Source organism: Ochotona princeps, chromosome 11, assembly GCF_030435755.1.
Source record: "Ochotona princeps isolate mOchPri1 chromosome 11, mOchPri1.hap1, whole genome shotgun sequence".
Taxonomy (NCBI): domain Eukaryota; kingdom Metazoa; phylum Chordata; class Mammalia; order Lagomorpha; family Ochotonidae; genus Ochotona; species Ochotona princeps.
The window spans coordinates 4,551,181-4,567,837 of record NC_080842.1 but is presented as its reverse complement, the minus strand read 5'-3'; the positions used below and the strand labels follow the sequence as shown (position 1 = coordinate 4,567,837).

The 16,657-nt window shown below is 61.3% G+C and overlaps 2 protein-coding genes across 2 annotated transcripts in view; one reads left to right on the top strand and one right to left on the bottom strand.

Annotated features, from left to right (window-relative positions):
* The first annotated feature begins 1,916 nt into the window (after positions 1 to 1,916).
* Positions 1,917 to 7,981, top strand: BRF2 (BRF2 RNA polymerase III transcription initiation factor subunit). Its single transcript, XM_004598523.2, has 4 exons — positions 1,917 to 2,098; positions 3,841 to 3,900; positions 4,284 to 4,605; positions 5,540 to 7,981. The coding sequence occupies exons 1-4, from the start codon at positions 1,945 to 1,947 to the stop codon at positions 6,258 to 6,260; spliced, it is 1,257 nt and encodes a 418-aa protein (XP_004598580.2). The 5' UTR covers positions 1,917 to 1,944; the 3' UTR covers positions 6,261 to 7,981.
* Positions 7,982 to 8,011: 30 nt separating this feature from the next.
* The window catches only part of ADGRA2 (adhesion G protein-coupled receptor A2), a 32,370-nt gene continuing 23,724 nt past the window's right edge, over positions 8,012 to 16,657 (bottom strand). The window contains exons 8-19 of the mRNA XM_004598503.2: positions 16,292 to 16,456; positions 15,686 to 15,884; positions 15,052 to 15,201; positions 14,778 to 14,939; positions 14,208 to 14,387; positions 13,867 to 14,101; positions 11,747 to 11,946; positions 10,543 to 10,670; positions 10,122 to 10,245; positions 9,687 to 9,832; positions 9,378 to 9,467; positions 8,012 to 9,288 (exon numbers count right to left, since the gene is read on the bottom strand). Coding sequence (XP_004598560.2) covers positions 8,019 to 9,288; positions 9,378 to 9,467; positions 9,687 to 9,832; positions 10,122 to 10,245; positions 10,543 to 10,670; positions 11,747 to 11,946; positions 13,867 to 14,101; positions 14,208 to 14,387; positions 14,778 to 14,939; positions 15,052 to 15,201; positions 15,686 to 15,884; positions 16,292 to 16,456 — 3,049 coding nt within the window. The 3' untranslated portion in view covers positions 8,012 to 8,018. The remainder of the gene's footprint in view (positions 9,289 to 9,377; positions 9,468 to 9,686; positions 9,833 to 10,121; positions 10,246 to 10,542; positions 10,671 to 11,746; positions 11,947 to 13,866; positions 14,102 to 14,207; positions 14,388 to 14,777; positions 14,940 to 15,051; positions 15,202 to 15,685; positions 15,885 to 16,291; positions 16,457 to 16,657) is intronic.

The window sequence follows — 16,657 nt, the reverse complement described above, 5'->3', positions numbered from 1 at the left end:
GTAAGGGAAAGGCACGCCGAGGCCCAGGCTCAGGAGGCCATGCCCATCCTGACCACGCGACCAGGAGCGCTCAGCCTAACCTCGCCCTGGCAATCTGTTCTGTAGCAGCAGTGGACACTGCTCACCCCCAAGTCATAATACCACATGTTGATTATTAGGGAAGAGAGCAGAAAGCTCAGTTCACTCACACCAGGTGACCGCTGCCTCCAGCCTGCCAGCAGGGATGGTCTGGCCCCATTGTCACAGCACGGACCACCTGCATGGATACGGAAAGCGCTCCGCCCAGCTCTCCGGCGCTGTGAGCATCTCCTCCAGCTCTGCCCATGGTATCGACTGGGATCTCAAGGCAACGCTGATCCTCTGCTGTGGGTGAAATTCCACATAGGGAGTGGAGTGGCCTGCTTTCAGGAGTCCAGGACCACACTGGGGACCCAGGAGGGGCAAAGTGGGGGATGGAGGGGCGCAGGGGAAAGGGGAGCCCACCTAACAGCCCCCTCTTAGGGCTTTCCGGGAGGCCAGGTGAGCTACAGCCCCGGCAGAAGAGAGATGGGGCCCTGGTCCCCCACATTGAGCTCTCAGCCACCGAGGAGTTGAGGTTCTGCTAAAGGGACTGCAGGTGGTGGTGGTAGTGGGGGCCTCAGCGTGAAACTGGGGTGGGAGGGTCAGTGCCTCGGGAAGGGGCAACACCCCCCTCCCCGGCACAGGTACTGCCAGTAGCTCTTTGCTGTGGGAGGTTTCCGGGGACCCACAGGGACCCCCATCAGGGTCCCTGCACACCAGGCTCTGCAAGCTGGCGTCCAGCCGAGGAAGCACGTGCGGGGGCTTCCTTCCCTGTGGCCGCGGGAGCTCGGCATCACACAGGGGCCGCCTTCCCCAGAAACCAAGGGCAGGAGAACGATGGAGGAAGATGGGTGTGTGTGTCCAGGACTCCTGGAGCAACTCCATTGCCGGGAAGCCGGCTTCTTGCGCGGGCGGAGAGCGCCACCTGCTGCCGCCGGCATGGCACAAAAGCCCTGGAGACCACCCCGAGTGTGCGACGTCGGGGAAGGTGGACTTTAAATCCTGCGTTTGAAACTTGCCAAGGGCCGGCGCTTGGCGTATCTCCCCATTTGTCGTTGGGAAGGCAGCAGATGGCTCTCCAGTGCCTGGCTGACACCCACGAGGGGGACCTGGATGGAGTCTCGAACTTGTGCCTTTGAACTGGCCCAGCTCTAATCACGGCTGGTGGAAGATCTCCATCTGTCTGTAGTTCTGCCTTTTAAGTAAATAAACATATTCTTTAATTTTTTTAAAAAAGGTTTATTTTTATTAGAAAGATTTACGGAGAGAAGGACATACAGAAACAGGTCTCTGTCATCCACTGCTTCACTCCCCAAGTGGCCGCAGTGGCCAGAGCTTAGCTGATCCGAAGCCAGGAGTCAGAAGCCTCTTCTGGGTCTCCCACGCGGGTCCCAGGCCTTGGGTCGTCCTCCTCCTCTGCTTTCCCAGACACAAGCAGGGAGCTGGAAGGGAAGTGGAGCAGCCGGGACATGAACCAGCGCACTTATGGGATCTTGAAGCTTAACATATGGGATCGGGTGCTTAACACAATAAGCCACGGCGCCAGCCCTTTAACAAATCTTTCTGTTTGTTAAATAAACCTTAAAAAGAAATAAAGGGAGAGTTGTTGGGGGCGACAAAAAATGTGTCCATTCCACCTCCCAGACCCCAACTACACGGAACCTTCTCTGCGAGCTCAGGTTCCTGCCGGAGGCTGCCAAGGGCCAGACCGGAGGTAACGCTCAGTCGCGAGGCGAGGCGGAAGGGAACCGCGGCTCCCGGCGGCGCTGTGGCCGGAAGCGGCCGGTGCAGCTCGGAAAGGCTTCCCCCGGGCAGCGCTTCGTGGCTTCCGAGCCGGGTGGTGGACCGTCGAGCCGGGCGGCCCCGAGCTGGGCGGCCTGCGAGATGCCGGGTGCCGGCCGCTGCCCCGAGTGCGGCTCCGCCGAGCTGGTGGAGGACTCGCACTACTCGCAGAGCCAGCTGGTGTGCGCCGACTGCGGCTGCGTGCTCACCGAGGGCGTCCTCACCACCACCTACAGCGACGAGGGCCACCTGCGAGGTACCTGACCGAGGGTGGGCTGCGGGGATGAGGGGTGTGACCCAGGGTGGGCTTCGGGGATGAGGGACGTGACCCAGGGTGGGCTGCAGGGTGCGGGGATGAGGGATGTGACCCAGGGTGGGGTGCGGGGATGAGGGGCGTGACCCAGGGTGGCTTCGGGGATGAGGGACGTGACCCAAGGTGGGCTTCGGGGATGAGGGATGTTACCCAGGGTGGGGTGCGGGGATGAGGGGTGTAACGGAGGATGGGGTGCGGGGATGAATGATATGGCTGCATCTTCCTCCCGCGCAGCCCCCAGGCTATGGTGAGGGTGTGAGCCCCAGCAGCCCCAGACGATGGTGGGGGCTCGTGGGTCAGTTCTTTAGGACTGCATCACAGAGCAGTTTAAGCACGGAGCTGTATAAAAACCTCAGGGGCTGGCTTGGGAGCCTGTGAGTCTAATCCTGTGCTTGTGAGTGCCAACATCCCATATGGGTCCCGGTTCGAGTCCTGGCTACTCCACTTCGCATGCAGCTCCCTGCTTGTGGTCTGGGAAAGCAGTCGAGGACGGTCCAAGGCCTTGGGCCCCTGCACCCGTGTGGGAGAGTTGCAGCCGGGAAAATCCCCTGGATTGGGATGCACGGGAGGGAAGTCTGAAATCCACAGGGCCAACTTGACTCCACCCTACCTGGTGGTGCTATAGACTCAGGTAGCCAGAGGGTGGTGGGAGGGGCACCCTGGAGTGAGCCCCGGATCCGGACACCCTTACTGGTTGGGGAGGGCCTTTGGTGGTCTTGACTGCCGTGCTTGGGAGATGGACGATGGCCCACGTGCTTCGGTCCCCTGCCCCTCAGCACAGGATACCCAGGTGGAGTTAGCCTGGCCCCAGCCTTGGCTGTGGGGGTCATTTGAAGAGTGACCCAGAAGAGGGAAGTGTTCTCTCTCTCTCTCCATCTTCCAAGTAGATGAAAATAAAATGTTTAAAAATGGGGAGCTGGTGGGCCTGGCGGCGTGGCCTAGCGGCTTAAGTCCTCGCCTTGAACGCACCGGGATCCCATATGGGCGCTGGTTCTAATCCCGGCAGCTCCACTTCCCACTTCCCATCCAGCTCCCTGCTTGGGCCTGGGAAAGCAGTCAAGGACGGCCCAATGCATTGGGACCCTGCACCCGCGTGGGAGACCCGGAAGAGGTTCCTGGTTCCCGGCTTCAGATCGGCGTATACCGGCCCGTTGCGGCTCACTTGGGGAATGAATCATTGGACAGAAGATCTTCCTCTCCGTCTCTCCTCCTCTCTGTATATCTGACTTTGTAATAAAAATAAATCTTTTAAAAAAAAATGGGGAGCTGGCACAATGGCTCAAGTGGCTAATCCTCTCTCTGCAAGTGCTAGCATCCCATATGGGTGCCAGTTCAAGTCATTACTGTTCCACTTCCCATCCAGCACCCTGCCTGTAGCCTGGGATAGCCAAGGAGAACGGCCCAAAGCCTTGGGACCCTGCACCCACGTGGGACACGCAGAGGAAGCTCCTGGCTCCTGGCTTCAGATCGGCTCAGCTCCTGCCATTGTGGCCATTGGGCGAGTGAAGCAGAGGGTGGAAGATCTTATCTCTCTTTCTTTCTGTAATTCTGCATTTCCAATTAAAAAATAATTTAGTCTTAACATTTTCCAGTGTGTACCATTTGGGCCAGGACTTTGTGTTAGCCGGGAGCAGCTACTCTGTGGTTTGCATTCTCAAGCAGGTTTCTGTTGCGTTGTGTTACAGAAGTGACATATTCCCGAAGCACAGGGGAGAGTGAGCAGGTCAGCCGCAGCCAGCAGCGAGGTGAGTGTTACCCTTCACGTCACGGGGGCTCTCCGGGGAGGACACTGACGGCCTGGCCCACCTGTGTCATTTCCCTGTCTCTGTATTAGTTGTGTTGGGTCAGGTAAGGAAGAAGGTGGGGGGCAGCTCTGAGAGTGGAGGTGGCCCCGACTTAGGTTTGGGTATATCTGAGTTCACCTCCACCCTGGCTCACCCAGCACTGGGGTCAAGTGTGGCTCATTGCCCAGGGGTTTTGGTGCCTTTAGCCTGAGCACACTCCCATCCCAGTGTGGCAGGGCGCACCATGTGTATGTGTGTGTCCATGGCCTGAGGCCTGCGTGGTGGAACTTGCTGGGGGCCGCACGGGACCTGGCCGCTCTAGCACTCCCTGGTCATGTCCCAAGGTCTCCGGCGCGTGAGGGACCTGTGCCGAGTCCTGCAGCTACCACCAACGTTCGAGGAAACGGCCGCGGCCTACTACCAGCAGGCATGCCAGCACTCGGGCCTCCGGGCCGCCAGGCTGCCCAAGAAGGAGGTGCTGGTTGGCTGCTGCGTGCTGGTCACCTGCCGGCAGCACAACTGGCCGCTCACCATGGGCACCGTGTGCTCTCTGCTCTACGCCGACCCAGACGTGTTCGCCAGCACCTACCTGCAGATCGTGAAGCTGCTGGGGCTCGACGTGCCGGCCCTGAGCCTGGCCGACTTGGTGAAGACCTACTGCAGCAGGTACCTGCCCTCGCGAGCCCGAGGGCTTCCCTGGCACTGGCTCTGTCTGGCCCAAGTACCTGGATGCGGATACACTGGCCCTGCCGCAAGGGTTGGTGCCTCCACCGTACATTTCCCGGGTCTTGTGCTTTTCAACTCCCTCTGCCCTCCAGCAGCCCTGAGCACGCAGGCCAGATTGATTTATTTTTAAGTGGCTGCAGTGGCCAGAGCTGAGCCTATCTGAAGCCAGGAACTTCTTCCAGGTCTCTCATGTGGGTGCAGGGGCCCAAGACTTTGGGCCATCCTCTGCTGCTTTCCCAGGCCATAAGCATGGAGTTGGATGAGAAGTGGAGCAGCTGGGATACAAACCAGCACCCACATGGGACACCAGTGCTTATAGTCAGAGAATTAGCCAGTGGAGCCATCGCGCCGGGCCCAGCCTTTGCTTCAAGTGGCTCTGTTGGTCTCCGAAGGGTCCCAGGGATTTGAAGCTTGCTTCTCTCCTCGGCAGTAGCTGTGGGCGAGTCTTTTCAGCTGTGGCATGCACACAACGTAGTGTATGGAGGGGTGGGAGACTTTTTTGTTTTCTGCCAAGGGTCACGCAGGTATTTGTAAGTTGGCAGAGCACACAGCATGATTTTCTGAAAAGTCCACCCACCCTCCACAGATGATGGCAATTTCGAGGCCCGCCTGTGGTTGATTTCATAGGCCTGCCTTTGGCTGCTCTCCTCCCTGGCATAGTGTAGTGAGAACTTCCTGCCGGAGTGGCTGGCTGTGCTCAGATTCACCCGCATTCCCACCAAACAGGCAGAGGACCCACCCGGCCTCCCTTACCTGGCTGCCTGATGGGGGAAAGGGGCTGGCCAAGTGTTCTCTGGGGAGCATCTGAGTGTCCCCAACTTGAAGGGCCGCCCTTTTCATCTCCAAGCCCTCACCCCTCTTCTGGTTGTTTCAGCTTTAAGCTCTGTCAGGCCTCTGCCTCCGTGCCAGCTAAATACGTGGAGGACAAAGAGAAGATGCAGGCACGGACCCTGCAGCTGGTGGAGCTGGCGAGCGAGACGTGGCTGGTGACCGGTCGCCACCCCTTGCCCATCGTCACCGCCGCCACTTTCCTGGCCTGGCAGTCGCTGCAACCCACGGCCCGCTTGCCGTGTTCACTGGCCCGGTTCTGCAAGCTGGCCAACGTGGACCTGCCCTCCCCGGCCGCCTCCCGCCTGCAGGAGCTGCTGGGCGTGCTGCTGCGCATGGCTGGGCAGCTGGCCTGGCTGCAGGTTCTGAAACTGGACAAACGGTCGGTGGTGAAGCACATTGGGGACCTGCTGCAGCACCGCCACCTGCTGCTCCGGGCAGCCTTCCGGGAAGGGACGGCAGAAATGGACACAGAGGCCGAGGAGGAGCCACAGGGGCAGGACCAGGGAGAGGAGGAGGAGGCAGGTGGTTCCTACAGTCTGTCCCAGAGGCGGCGGCCAGCCAGCCCCGCCCCGCTGCTCCCCCCCTGCATGCTGAAGCCCCCGAAGCGGGTCCGTCCAGCACCGCCTGCTTCCACAGTCACTGGAGATGAGGACATTTCCGACAGTGAAATTGAGCAGTATCTACGCAGCCCTCAGGAGGTGAGGGAGTTCCAGAGAGCCCAGGCTGCCAGTCAAACTGCCCAGAGGGAACCTGGCTCGCCCTGAAGCCCACCCACGGTGGGCCAGGGCACTGGAGGTCGCCTCAGCCCGCATGGACCGCAATGTGATGACAAGCCTGCTGCGGGATGGAGCTTGGGCGCGCTCTCCTGGTTGGGAGGGACTGGAGTGGCTCTGCCGTTAGCTGGACCCAGGCAGGAGCACACCTGTCCACCCCCACCCTGTGGGGGCATGTCAGGGTCTCCTGCCCGCACTGGACTTGGCCAAGGGGTACTGGTGTCTTCAGAGGCCCTGCTCTTGGTGGCACAGTGAGCATTGCCAGCAGCGGGAGGCACTGGGGGATCCCTGGGCCCTGTTCTTCCCCGGGCACTGGCAGGTTCATGTGCGCTGAATCAGAAGAGCCTCCGACTCCCAGCTCAAGGACTGTGGGCACACAGTGGTTTTACAGCACTTTAATATATTAAAACAAGAGGCATCTGCTAGAAAACCTATTGTAGAAAACTGGAGCTTTTAGAAACATGTTTTCTTTGGCACTTTCCATTCCCTCCCCCCTCCCCAGCGTATTGCAGAAAGCTCTCCAGTGCTAAGGCATTGGCAGGCTGTGTAAACAGCAGCCAGCGTACGTGGGAGAATAATACGAAGCTTTTGTTTCCTTCTAACGGTCTGTGCAGCAAGCATAAATAACAGGACCTCGTCCAGCCAGGGTGCGCCTCGTCCCGCACTGTCTCCCGTTCCAACCTGACTGCCAGGTTGGGTGCACGCGGAGACGGGAAGGGCGCTTGCCCACCCCTCTTCCCAAGGCCCCTGGTTCCCTGTGCTACCATGTGACCCCAGGGGGAAAAGCTGGGGTAAGACACAGGTGCTGGTGTTACAACATGGTGAAGGGACCCCAGTAGCTGCCTCAGGGTCCCTGGCCAAGCCAGGAAGCTGGCAGCACCTGAAATGTCCCCTGAAGGAGCTGGAGACCAGGCTGAGGGCATGGCCTTCCCATATAGCCTCACGGAGGCAAGGACACGCCCAGCCTCTAGGCCACTGCACTGGCTGGGCCAGGCGAGGGTTTGGGTCTCCTAGTGGACCCAGGGGCCTCAGCCAGAGTACCTGGTGTGAGATTAGGGCTAGAGAAGGGCCCAGTTCAGCCCCGGCTCCCCGGGTCAGGACCCACCTTCCAGGTACAGGGCTTCACCTTGGCCCCACTTGGAGCTCTGCTGTGCAGCGTGGGGGACTTCCCACAGGGATGGTGCGCCTGGCCTAGCTGTGCGCCCTGCCTGCGGGACTGGTTCAGCCCTGCCCGCCTTTCACACTACCCTGCCCTCCCTTGCATAGTTAATCCAAGAAGCAGCACCTTGCCCCTGGCCACTGGGCCCATCTGCTAGACTGGCTCCCTTAACCAAAACCTGGAGAGGCGCGGGCCCTGCGTTCCAGGCACTGACTGGCCGACTGGCAGAGGAAGGCCCGGTGGTGTGAGAACCCAGGGCCCAGTCATCTGCCCCTTCCTGAGTAGGGCAGATGGCCACCGGAGGGGTTGGTTGGGTGTGGTCAGCTGTGGGGACTAGCACAGCCGGGGCCTCACAGCTTGGCTGTCCAAACGGGCCTGAGGTGGACAGAAGTGGCTCTTGCGTGTTTCTGGGATTGTCTATCGCTGTGGTGCAGAGGGACATGTCTTCCAAGGCAGGTGGCTCTTCTTCTAGCCTCCAAGGGCCTCGAGGTGAGCACCCAGGCGCTGCCATAGACGCCTCCGGCTGGACAAACAAGGTGACAAACCCAGGTGGCCAGCCTGTCCTAAAACATCGCCCGCCCACCCTCATCCTAGACTGTGGTCTCGCTCTTCCAGAGGCCAGTCTTCATGCAAGCGCCCGCAGCGGGCTCTACACCCGGCACGCTCATGTCCTCGTACTTGCCCCCCTTGGGGGCGCCATTGAGGCTGGCCGTGTGGAGCGGGTAGGAGAGGCGCTTGCTCTCCTTCTCCCTCTCCAGCGCGCCCTTGAGGTTGTCGCGACTGGCGCTGCGGCGCTGCCCCGGCCGGCCCAGGTCCGGGAGCGGCGCAGCGCTTGTGTCGCTGCCCTCGGATGGCGTGAGCGCCGGCTCGCCCTCCCGCTGGAGGCCGGCGCCGGGGCTGTTGCGGCCGCTGCCCGCATAGCTGTCGGAGGGGCTGTTGTGCACGCTGCCGCTCTCACTCGACAGCAGCTCGGGCACCCCGGCGGCCGCGCCCCCGGCCCCGCGCAGGGCCTTGGGCCGGCTCTTGCCACCGGCCTCCCCGGCGCGGTGGCCCTTGGCCCGACTCTTGTGCGCCCGACGGCCGTGATGCACATTGTTGGGGTGACGCGGAGCCAGGCTCCCACGGGAGCCCGTGGGCTCTGGCTCCCCCTCCCCGCCCGCCTCGCAGGCCTGGCTCTGCGCCAACTGCAAGTTGGTGAGCTTGCAGGGGCCCAGGCTGCCCCCGCCGCCACTGCAGCCACTCGGAGAGGACTTGAGCGAGGTGGGTCCCTCCCCCAGCACCGGAGAGCCATCTTCTGGGGCCGTGGGCAGGGTCCGAGCAGGGACGTGAGAGGCCAAAGGTGAAGCAGGCGGGCAGCAGGCGCGCCAGGAGGCCCTGACGTCCCTGCGCCTGGCACAATGGTGGGTGAAGACGAAGAGCCCCAGGGCCGAGGCCGCCACCCCATACAGACAGCTGCACACCAGCCGGGGCAGCCAGCGCTGGGACACGGCCAGGGCTCCGCAGGCCCACATGGCGAGGTACAGGAAGTGCGTGGTCACCAGCGCCCCCAGCTGTGCTCTGGGAGAATACAGGCCGTCACTGTCAGGGGGCCCAGGGCTCACCACCCCTGCGCTCACACTCGCAGCGGCCAGAAGGGAGCCCGAGTCGCTGAGGAGGGGCCCGCTGCTCCTGAGCCTGCCGGAGCCTCTCAGCTCCTCCCCGGGCTCCACGGAGATCCTGCTGGCAGTCCCCTTGGGGCTCTGGGCAGGGGGGCCCCGCAGGTGCAGCCCCGCGCACAGGAAGTAGATCCAGGTGACAAGCAGGATCAGGGCTACCGGGATGTAGAAGGCTCCCAGGCTGGGGCGCCACACCAGCCAACAGCTGAGGGAGACAGCGGGCAGGGCGTTAGGGGCTGGGGCTTAGCACAGGGGCACGGGCGAGGACTGGGCACGGGCGGGCGTGGTGCTCACTAGGGACTGTGGTCGCAGTAGTTGTGGATGTTGACGGCAGCCGTGACGCCACAGATGATGAGCGGGATCCCGCCGGCGATCAAGTAGAACCTGGAGCGGGTTGGCGGGCGCGGGAGCTGGAGGTCAGAGGGAGCAGCAAGGTGCCCTGCACTCGGAATATCCCAGCCTCCAGGCCTTTCTAAGAACCAAAACTTCTGGGTCTCTCCGAACCCCAACAGCGCAGAAGTTACTCCCCCCGGGGCGGAGCCACTTTCCTGCCTGCCTGGGGTGAAGCCGCCCTCCCCAGCCGCAAGCTGGGGCATCATCTACCGTAGCATGGGGCGAGGAGTGGGCAGCGCCGGCTCCCCTTCCTGCGAAGGGGGTGGTCTCCAGGAGAGTTCCTTGTGGAGGACCCGGGCTTTCACCCCCATCCAGAGCAGAGTGGACAGCGAAGAGTAGTGCAGAGTGATGCCCACCTGGGTGGAGGAAGGTTGGTGGTTGATGCCAAGGCTGGGAGACCCAGGTGCCATGCTCCCAGTGCAGCACCCTGCACCCCAAGAGCCGTCCCAACCTCCACCCCAGGGGGAGATCTTGCAGGGAGATCTGTTGTCCCTCTCCTGTGTTTGGACCTGGTTATCCCGACACCCTCCCCCAACCCCAGCCTTCCAAGGTGGACCTAGACCTGCCTTTTCAGCCTTGGGGACCACCCCTCCCCTGCACCCAGGCTGCCCTCCCCGCTCTGGGAGCCTCAGCCCTTGTGCCTACCGCCTGGCAGACCAACTGGTAGTTGGTAAGCGTGATGCCTCCCACGAAGACGGCGGAGGTCATGGCCATGTGGAAACACAGGTTCAGCAGCATGTGCCAGCTCTTGCGGGACACGTGGATGGAGCTGCCACCCCGACCCCCCCCCAAAAAAAACAGCCCAAAGTCAGGCCCACAGGGTCTCAAGGCCCCTGTGACAGCCAGAGGGACAAGCCCACAGACGGAGGGCTGACTGTGTGTGTGTGTGTGTGTGTGCCCATGTGCGGCAGACACCACTGGCACAAAATCCTTAACCCTCTAATGTGCTTCCAACCCCAGGGTGGGGGGGAAATGCCAACCCACAGGAGCCTGAGGTTTTGGCATGCACAGTCCTGGCCAGTCCTGGCTGAGGCCCGCTGCCCGCCTGCCCCGCAAGGGTGCCCACCTGTGGTTGAGGATGTAGGTGATGATGGTGGAGAAGAGGCTCAGCAGCAGCAGGGCAGTGAAGGGGTACACGACAGGGTGCAGCCCCCCGCTGGCACCCCCTGCCTCCCTGGGGAAGGTGCTCAGCTCCTGCGGGAGGGGTGAGGAACGGAGGTGAGCCGGCCTCGATCCTGAAACAGGTCACCCAGGCAGGCCAGGGCAGTCAGCACCCCACGGGCAGTTGGCAAGTGGGCTTCAGGGAGCAGGTCACCATCTACCACCACCCTGCCCGTCCCAGGACCCCGGCTGTTCTGGGGACTTTTCTGATGCAAACAAAAAGAGAGGTTTTTGTCTCTCAACACTGTCTCTGGGTATGCCTGCTGAGTCTGGCAAAGTTGGTACAAAATGGGATGCGGGGGCTGACTCAGGAGCCTAGTGGTTAAAGTTCTCACCTTGAATGCACCAGGATCCCATATGGGCGCCAGTTTTGTTTCCTGGCTGCTCCATTTCCCATCCAGCTCCCTGCTTGTGGCCGGGAAAGCAGTCGAGGATGGCCCAAAGCCTTGGGACCCGGAAGAAACTGCTGGCTCCTGGCTTCAGATCAGCTCAGCTCCGGCCGTTGTGGCCACTTGGGGAGTGAACTAGTAGATGGAAGATCTTCCTTTCTCTCTCTCTCTGTCTCTCTCTCTCTCCTTCTCTCTATAAATCTGCCTTTCCAATAAAAATAAATACAACTTTTAAAAAAAGTGGGACCAGGGGAGGGGGCTGAGAAACAAAGAACATCTCTTCTAAGACCCTGGCTCCAGAGCCGAGGCAGTGGAACAGCTGTGGCTTAAGCTGCTGCCTGCAATGCTGTACCAGTCTTGGCTGCTCCACTTCCCATCCAGCTCCCTGCTTGTGGCCTGGGAAAGCAGTGAAGGGCGGCCCAAGTGCTTGGGTCCCTGCACCTGTATGAGAGACCCGGAGAAAGCTCCTGGCTTTGACCTGGCCCAGTACTGGCCATTGCAACCATCTGGGGGAGTGAACTCTGTTATTCTGATTTCTAAATGAATGCATCCAAGAAAGAAAGAGAGCGAAGGAAGGAAGGAAACCTCTCAATTAAAAGGCTGGGGAGTTCCAGATCTTCCTGTCTCCCTGTGTTTGCCTGTTGAGATGGAGGACTGGGACGGAGCAGAGCCTGATCTCCCCCGTGGCCCCCACACCTTGCCACCCCACACCACACTCACCATCAGCACAGCTACGTTGCCCAAGTGCCGGCAGTGCAGAGAGCTGACGTTGGGCTGGCTGGAACGCAGCTGGCAGCCCTCAGAGCTCCAGCCCCCAGGTCCTTCCTGGCTCCACCAGGCTGCCACGGGCTCGGCACCCTCAGCCCAGTGCCGCAGTGAGACAGCCACAGGCTCCGTCAAGTTTCCCACGCCGCAGCCACCTGGGAAGCCACACGGAGACACACAGCAGCCATCAGGGAGAAAGGGTGGACAGGGAAACACCTACTGGGCTCAGCAGGTAGAAGCAAGGCAGCCGGGGTGGGGGGGAGGGGTAGGGGGCCCACGCCAAGTGCCCAGGGATGGGTGCTGAGGAGAGACGGCTCGGGCTGGGTGCTTAGGAGCAGGGGCAACGCACAGCAGAGAAGAATGGCACCAGCTCAGCACCGGTGGGATGGAGGGAGGCAAGGAGGAGGCAGTCGTGAGGGGCATGGGAAATGAGCCCCACACAGCCCACGAGCTTCCACCTGCCTCCGCCTTCTTTGCGCAGTTCTCAAAGTGCCCTTGAGGGCTGGGGGGGAGGTGCAGAGGAATGCCAACCAGCATCACCCATGGGCCCCCAACCCGCTGAACCACTATCCCTTCTAACTACAGGCACTTGAAACATCAGGTACACCCCACAGTGCGCATCTGTCCTGGGGTCAGGTGCAAGCCGGAACACAGCTGGCTGTCCTCAGGCAGGAGTGTGGCACACACCAGGGGCTCAGGGGAGCATTCCTGGCTAGAATGGGGTCTGCACCAAAAATGGAAAAGGAAGGAAGTAGGGCAGTGACTGCCACCTATCTGGTGGTGACAAGGGGCAGAGCTACACCAGGCACGGGTGGGGAACTGTGGGAGTCTGTCTGAGGAGAGCTAACGTGGACAGTGGGTGTTTGCAATTTGCACGAAAATGGGTTAGGGTGGCAGGCTCACTAATGGGGACAGGGCAGCACAGAGAAGGGGGTTGCCGGGGTCAGCTGCAGGTTATCTCTTCCGATTCCCACAGCCTGGTTAGGGACTTCCATCTACAGTCGCCCCAGGGTATCCCTCCCTAAGCCTTACAGGGCTGAGTGAGACCGTTCCTTCCAACTGCAGAGCCAGCATAGAGCTTCTGCCCGAGGAAGTGTGCATGGCCTGCCTGGGCACGAATGCTTGTGTATCTGTGTGTTAGACTAAGTGGAGATGCGGGATGCGGGTTTGAGCTTCTAGCTCTTGTAGTAATTGACACATTTGCCATAGGGGGAAAAACTCACTATTGGGGCCAGGTGCCATGGCATAACAGGTTAAGCCTCTGCCTGTGGTGCAAGTGTCCCACGTGCCAGTTGCTCTGTTTCTGATCCAGCTCCCTGTCATTGCTCCTGGGAAAAGCAGTGGAGGATGGCCCAGGTGCTTGGGACCCTGCACTTACATGGGAGACCTGGAAGCAGCTTCTGGCTCCTGGCTTCAGATCAGCTCAGCTCTGGCCATGTGGTCATTTGGCAGGAATGTACGAACAGAGGGAAGACCTTTCCTCTCTTTGTAACAATGCCTTTTACATATAAATAGGTGAATCTTTTTTAAAAATTGCCTTTTCTGGGCCCGGCGGCATGGCCTAGCGGCTAAAGTCCTCGCCTTGAAAGCCCCGGGATCTCATATGGCCGCCGGTTCTAATCCCGGCAGCTCCACTTCCCATCCAGCTCCCTGCTTGTGGCCTGGGAAGGCAGTTGAGGATGGCCCAAAGCCTTGGGACCCTGCACCCGCGTGGGACACCCAAAAGAGGTTCCAGGTTCCTGGCATCGGATCGGCGCGCATTGGCCGTTGCGGCTCACTTGGGGAGTGAATCACCGGATGGAAGATCTTCCTCTCTGTCTCTCCTCCTCTCTGTATATCTGACTTTGTAATAAATAAATAAATCTTTTAAAAAAATTGCCTTTTCTGCACCAGCCCCTTGCTTGATAGGACATCTGTGATCCCAGCCTTCTTGGTGAGGGCCCTCCATCCTCTGGCCAACTCTGCCAGAGTGGAAGGGAGGTTAAGCACTGGGCAAGGGCAAGGGCAGGTGGTGACACTCAGGCTCGGGATCAGGGCTATGTGTGGAGGCGGGGTGAGTGGGACCAGTCCCTTACTGGTTCCTGCAAAGATGACAGGGGTGGCCACGCCTCGCCTCTTGCCCGGTCCAGCCCCTCCAGGGCGGGAGGCGTTGCCATGGTGGCTGCGGAACAGGCGTCCATTCCGGAAGACGAGCAGCTGCAAGATGCAAGCCGGGGGTACGGCCGGGGGGACCACCGGGGGAGCCAGGGCGGCCGGCAGCGAGGAGAACAGACTTGGGGGCAGCTGGATGGAGGCCAGGGCCACGCTGTTCTGGGGGGGAGGAGACAGGGAACACAGGTGCTCCCTTAGAGCCAAGCCCAGGACGCCCCGGGCAAGCACCTAGGCTGCCGAGGGGCCCCCCAGCCCCAGCGCCCACCTTGATGTGGAAGGAGGACAGCGAGACGTTGGGCCTTCCCGTGGTGCAGCGGAAGCGCAGCTGTTGCTCCACCGGGGAGCTCAGCAGGCCGGCTTCTCTCCGCTGGAACGCGGTGCAACTCAGGCCCACGTAGCTGTGGGGTTTGATGAGGTAGGCTTCCAGAGCCACGTTCCTCGAGTTCTGGGGTGCGGGGTGAGGTGAGGTGGGGGGTATCACTCATGTCTTCTCTCTGCAAACCCCTCTCCCTGCTGCTCCTATCACACCTGCAGCCACCCTCCCCGCAAGGGAGCTCTCTGCCTGCCCCAGTGTCGAGCAGGTCACCAGCCCCTCATGTCCAGCACCGAGCCCTGCACACAGCTGTGCTAGCCACCAGACCGGAAGTATCACCCCTTCCTCCCCTCTTCTCTGCACCACCCTGGATACCTGAGAAAAGGACACCATGTGCCTCATGATGGCTGTCCTTGCTAGCAGGGGGACCTGGCACACCACTCCTGAGCTGACACTGAGGCCCCACCCTGCAGAACACAGCCCAGCCCACGCCCCGGAGCAGTGTGGAGCCCAATACCATACCACAGAGATGTGCTGGGCATGGGGGCTGAGGGCAGCCCCTCCAATGCGCTCCAGGGCACCCACAATGCCACTGCAGGCCTTGTCCTCACGCTGGGCCAGCCACAGCAGGTGCTCGTCCACCAGCATGAGGTTGCTGGCCATGTCCACCATCACCTCCACCAGCTGGACCAAGGAGGGGGGCAGGGCGATCTCATGAGGCTCAAGGTGGAACTTGGGACAGAGGCTTGAGCAAATTTGGCAGGGGGTAGGGGGAAGTTTGCAGGGGGCTTGTCACCTCTTTGATCTGGTCGACGTAGCCCAAGAATTTCCGGATCATCTGAGCCACATAGACTACGTCCATCATGTCTGAGAAGCTGGCGGCCTCCGCTGTGTACACCCGCAGCTGGTGGGCCAGGGTCAGTGCATTGGAGGCATTGATGGGCATCTGGGGTGGGGTTGGGGATGGTGGGAGAAGCAGGACGAAAGAGAACTGTCTTGTCCCTTCCATCCACCCAAGGCAGACCCTTGAGGCTGGTGCCCAGGGTGATGCTGCTGGCTGGGGTTGGGTGGGGTGGGGACTGGGGGTGATCCACCTGCTAGGGCTATGAGTGTCCACTCGGAGGACAGGGGGGTTATGCTTTGAGGTGTGGGTGGTGGATACAGGCAGAGTTGGATACTGGCCTAGTTCCTCACTGTGGCCTGGGTGGGGCCCAAGCCCTTGGGCTCCCCTTGGGAATTTGCAGCAAGACACAGGTGCCCATCCTGCCCAGCCACAGGTGTGCACATCTGGTGGGCTGAGGTGGGGGGGATGAGGGGAGCATGGGTGGAAAGGAGGGGAGGGGAGGCAGGGCTTGCGGCCTCTTCCCTTCCCCGTCCCCTGGAGCCCATGCCAGTGCCCCCCACCACCCGCCCATGTTCCTCAGGCTCACCAGCACAAAGGTATAGAGCACCCGGGTGATGTCATTGGTGTACAGGCAGTGGGAGTAGTCCCCCGGCTCCCAGCGGCCGGCCCGGTCGCAGCGGCGGGAGGCTCGGGTACCAGGGGCACCCCCGCTCAGGGGCACTGACGTGAAGGGATACTGCAGGCAGGACTGGTAGGCTGTGATGCCGGCGAGTGTCCGAGGCCACCTGGGGACAGAGGTGGGAAGCTGCCAACGGCCCAGCCTCCTCTGCGGACCTTGGAGAGGGGGAAGGACAGACATCCTCCAGGGGATGCCCTTGGCACTGGGGACGTCAGCACGTCACTTGTCCTCTTTGGGCCCCAGGGTCCTCAGCTATACAGTGTGGTGGTGGGTGGTGGGGGAGCAGGGGGAGGGGGACAGGTCCCGCACTGCCCCAGGATGCAACCTCCCTTCATCCCTCGAGGCGGGAAGGACGCCCAGCACTCAGTTGGTTGAGCTGCACAGCGCTCCCGTGTGGTGACCACAGACACCATGTTAAGGCCTGTGTTAATACGACTCTAAGAGAACAGATGTCAGGTGCAGGAGTCAGGCTGGGGGACTGGGCTCTGGGGGACGGGGCTCAGATCTCTGCACCTGAAGTCACCGCGGTTGTTGGCCACACGCTCAGCAGGGCAGTAGGAGGCCGAGGTCTCCAGCACCACAATCTCCACCTTCTTGCTGGTGTTGCCCTGGTCCGTGGACACAGAGCACTCCCATTCACCTGAGGCCCACACGCCGATGTGAGACAGGGTCAGCTCGCTGCAGGCAGGACAGGGACAGGAGGGCTGGCTGGGCGGGGCATGCTGAGGCTGTGCCGCGACCCCCAGTTCAGCTCCTCAGCCAGTCCCCCCATGCATGTACCTGACCCTGCCCTAGGGCACTACTCAGCCTGTGGCTGCCAATGCCTTACACATGGCAGTGACAAAGCTGAGCACCTCCTCTGCTTCCACCACAGCTGCT

Coding starts and splice junctions, on each gene's coding strand:
- BRF2 (XM_004598523.2), top strand. CDS start 1,945: ATGCCGGGTGCCGGCCGCTGCCCCGAGTGCGGCTCCGCCGAGCTGGTG. Junction 3,901..4,283: donor CAGCCGCAGCCAGCAGCGAG/GTGAGTGTTACC, acceptor TCATGTCCCAAG/GTCTCCGGCGCGTGAGGGAC. Junction 4,606..5,539: donor GTGAAGACCTACTGCAGCAG/GTACCTGCCCTC, acceptor TGGTTGTTTCAG/CTTTAAGCTCTGTCAGGCCT.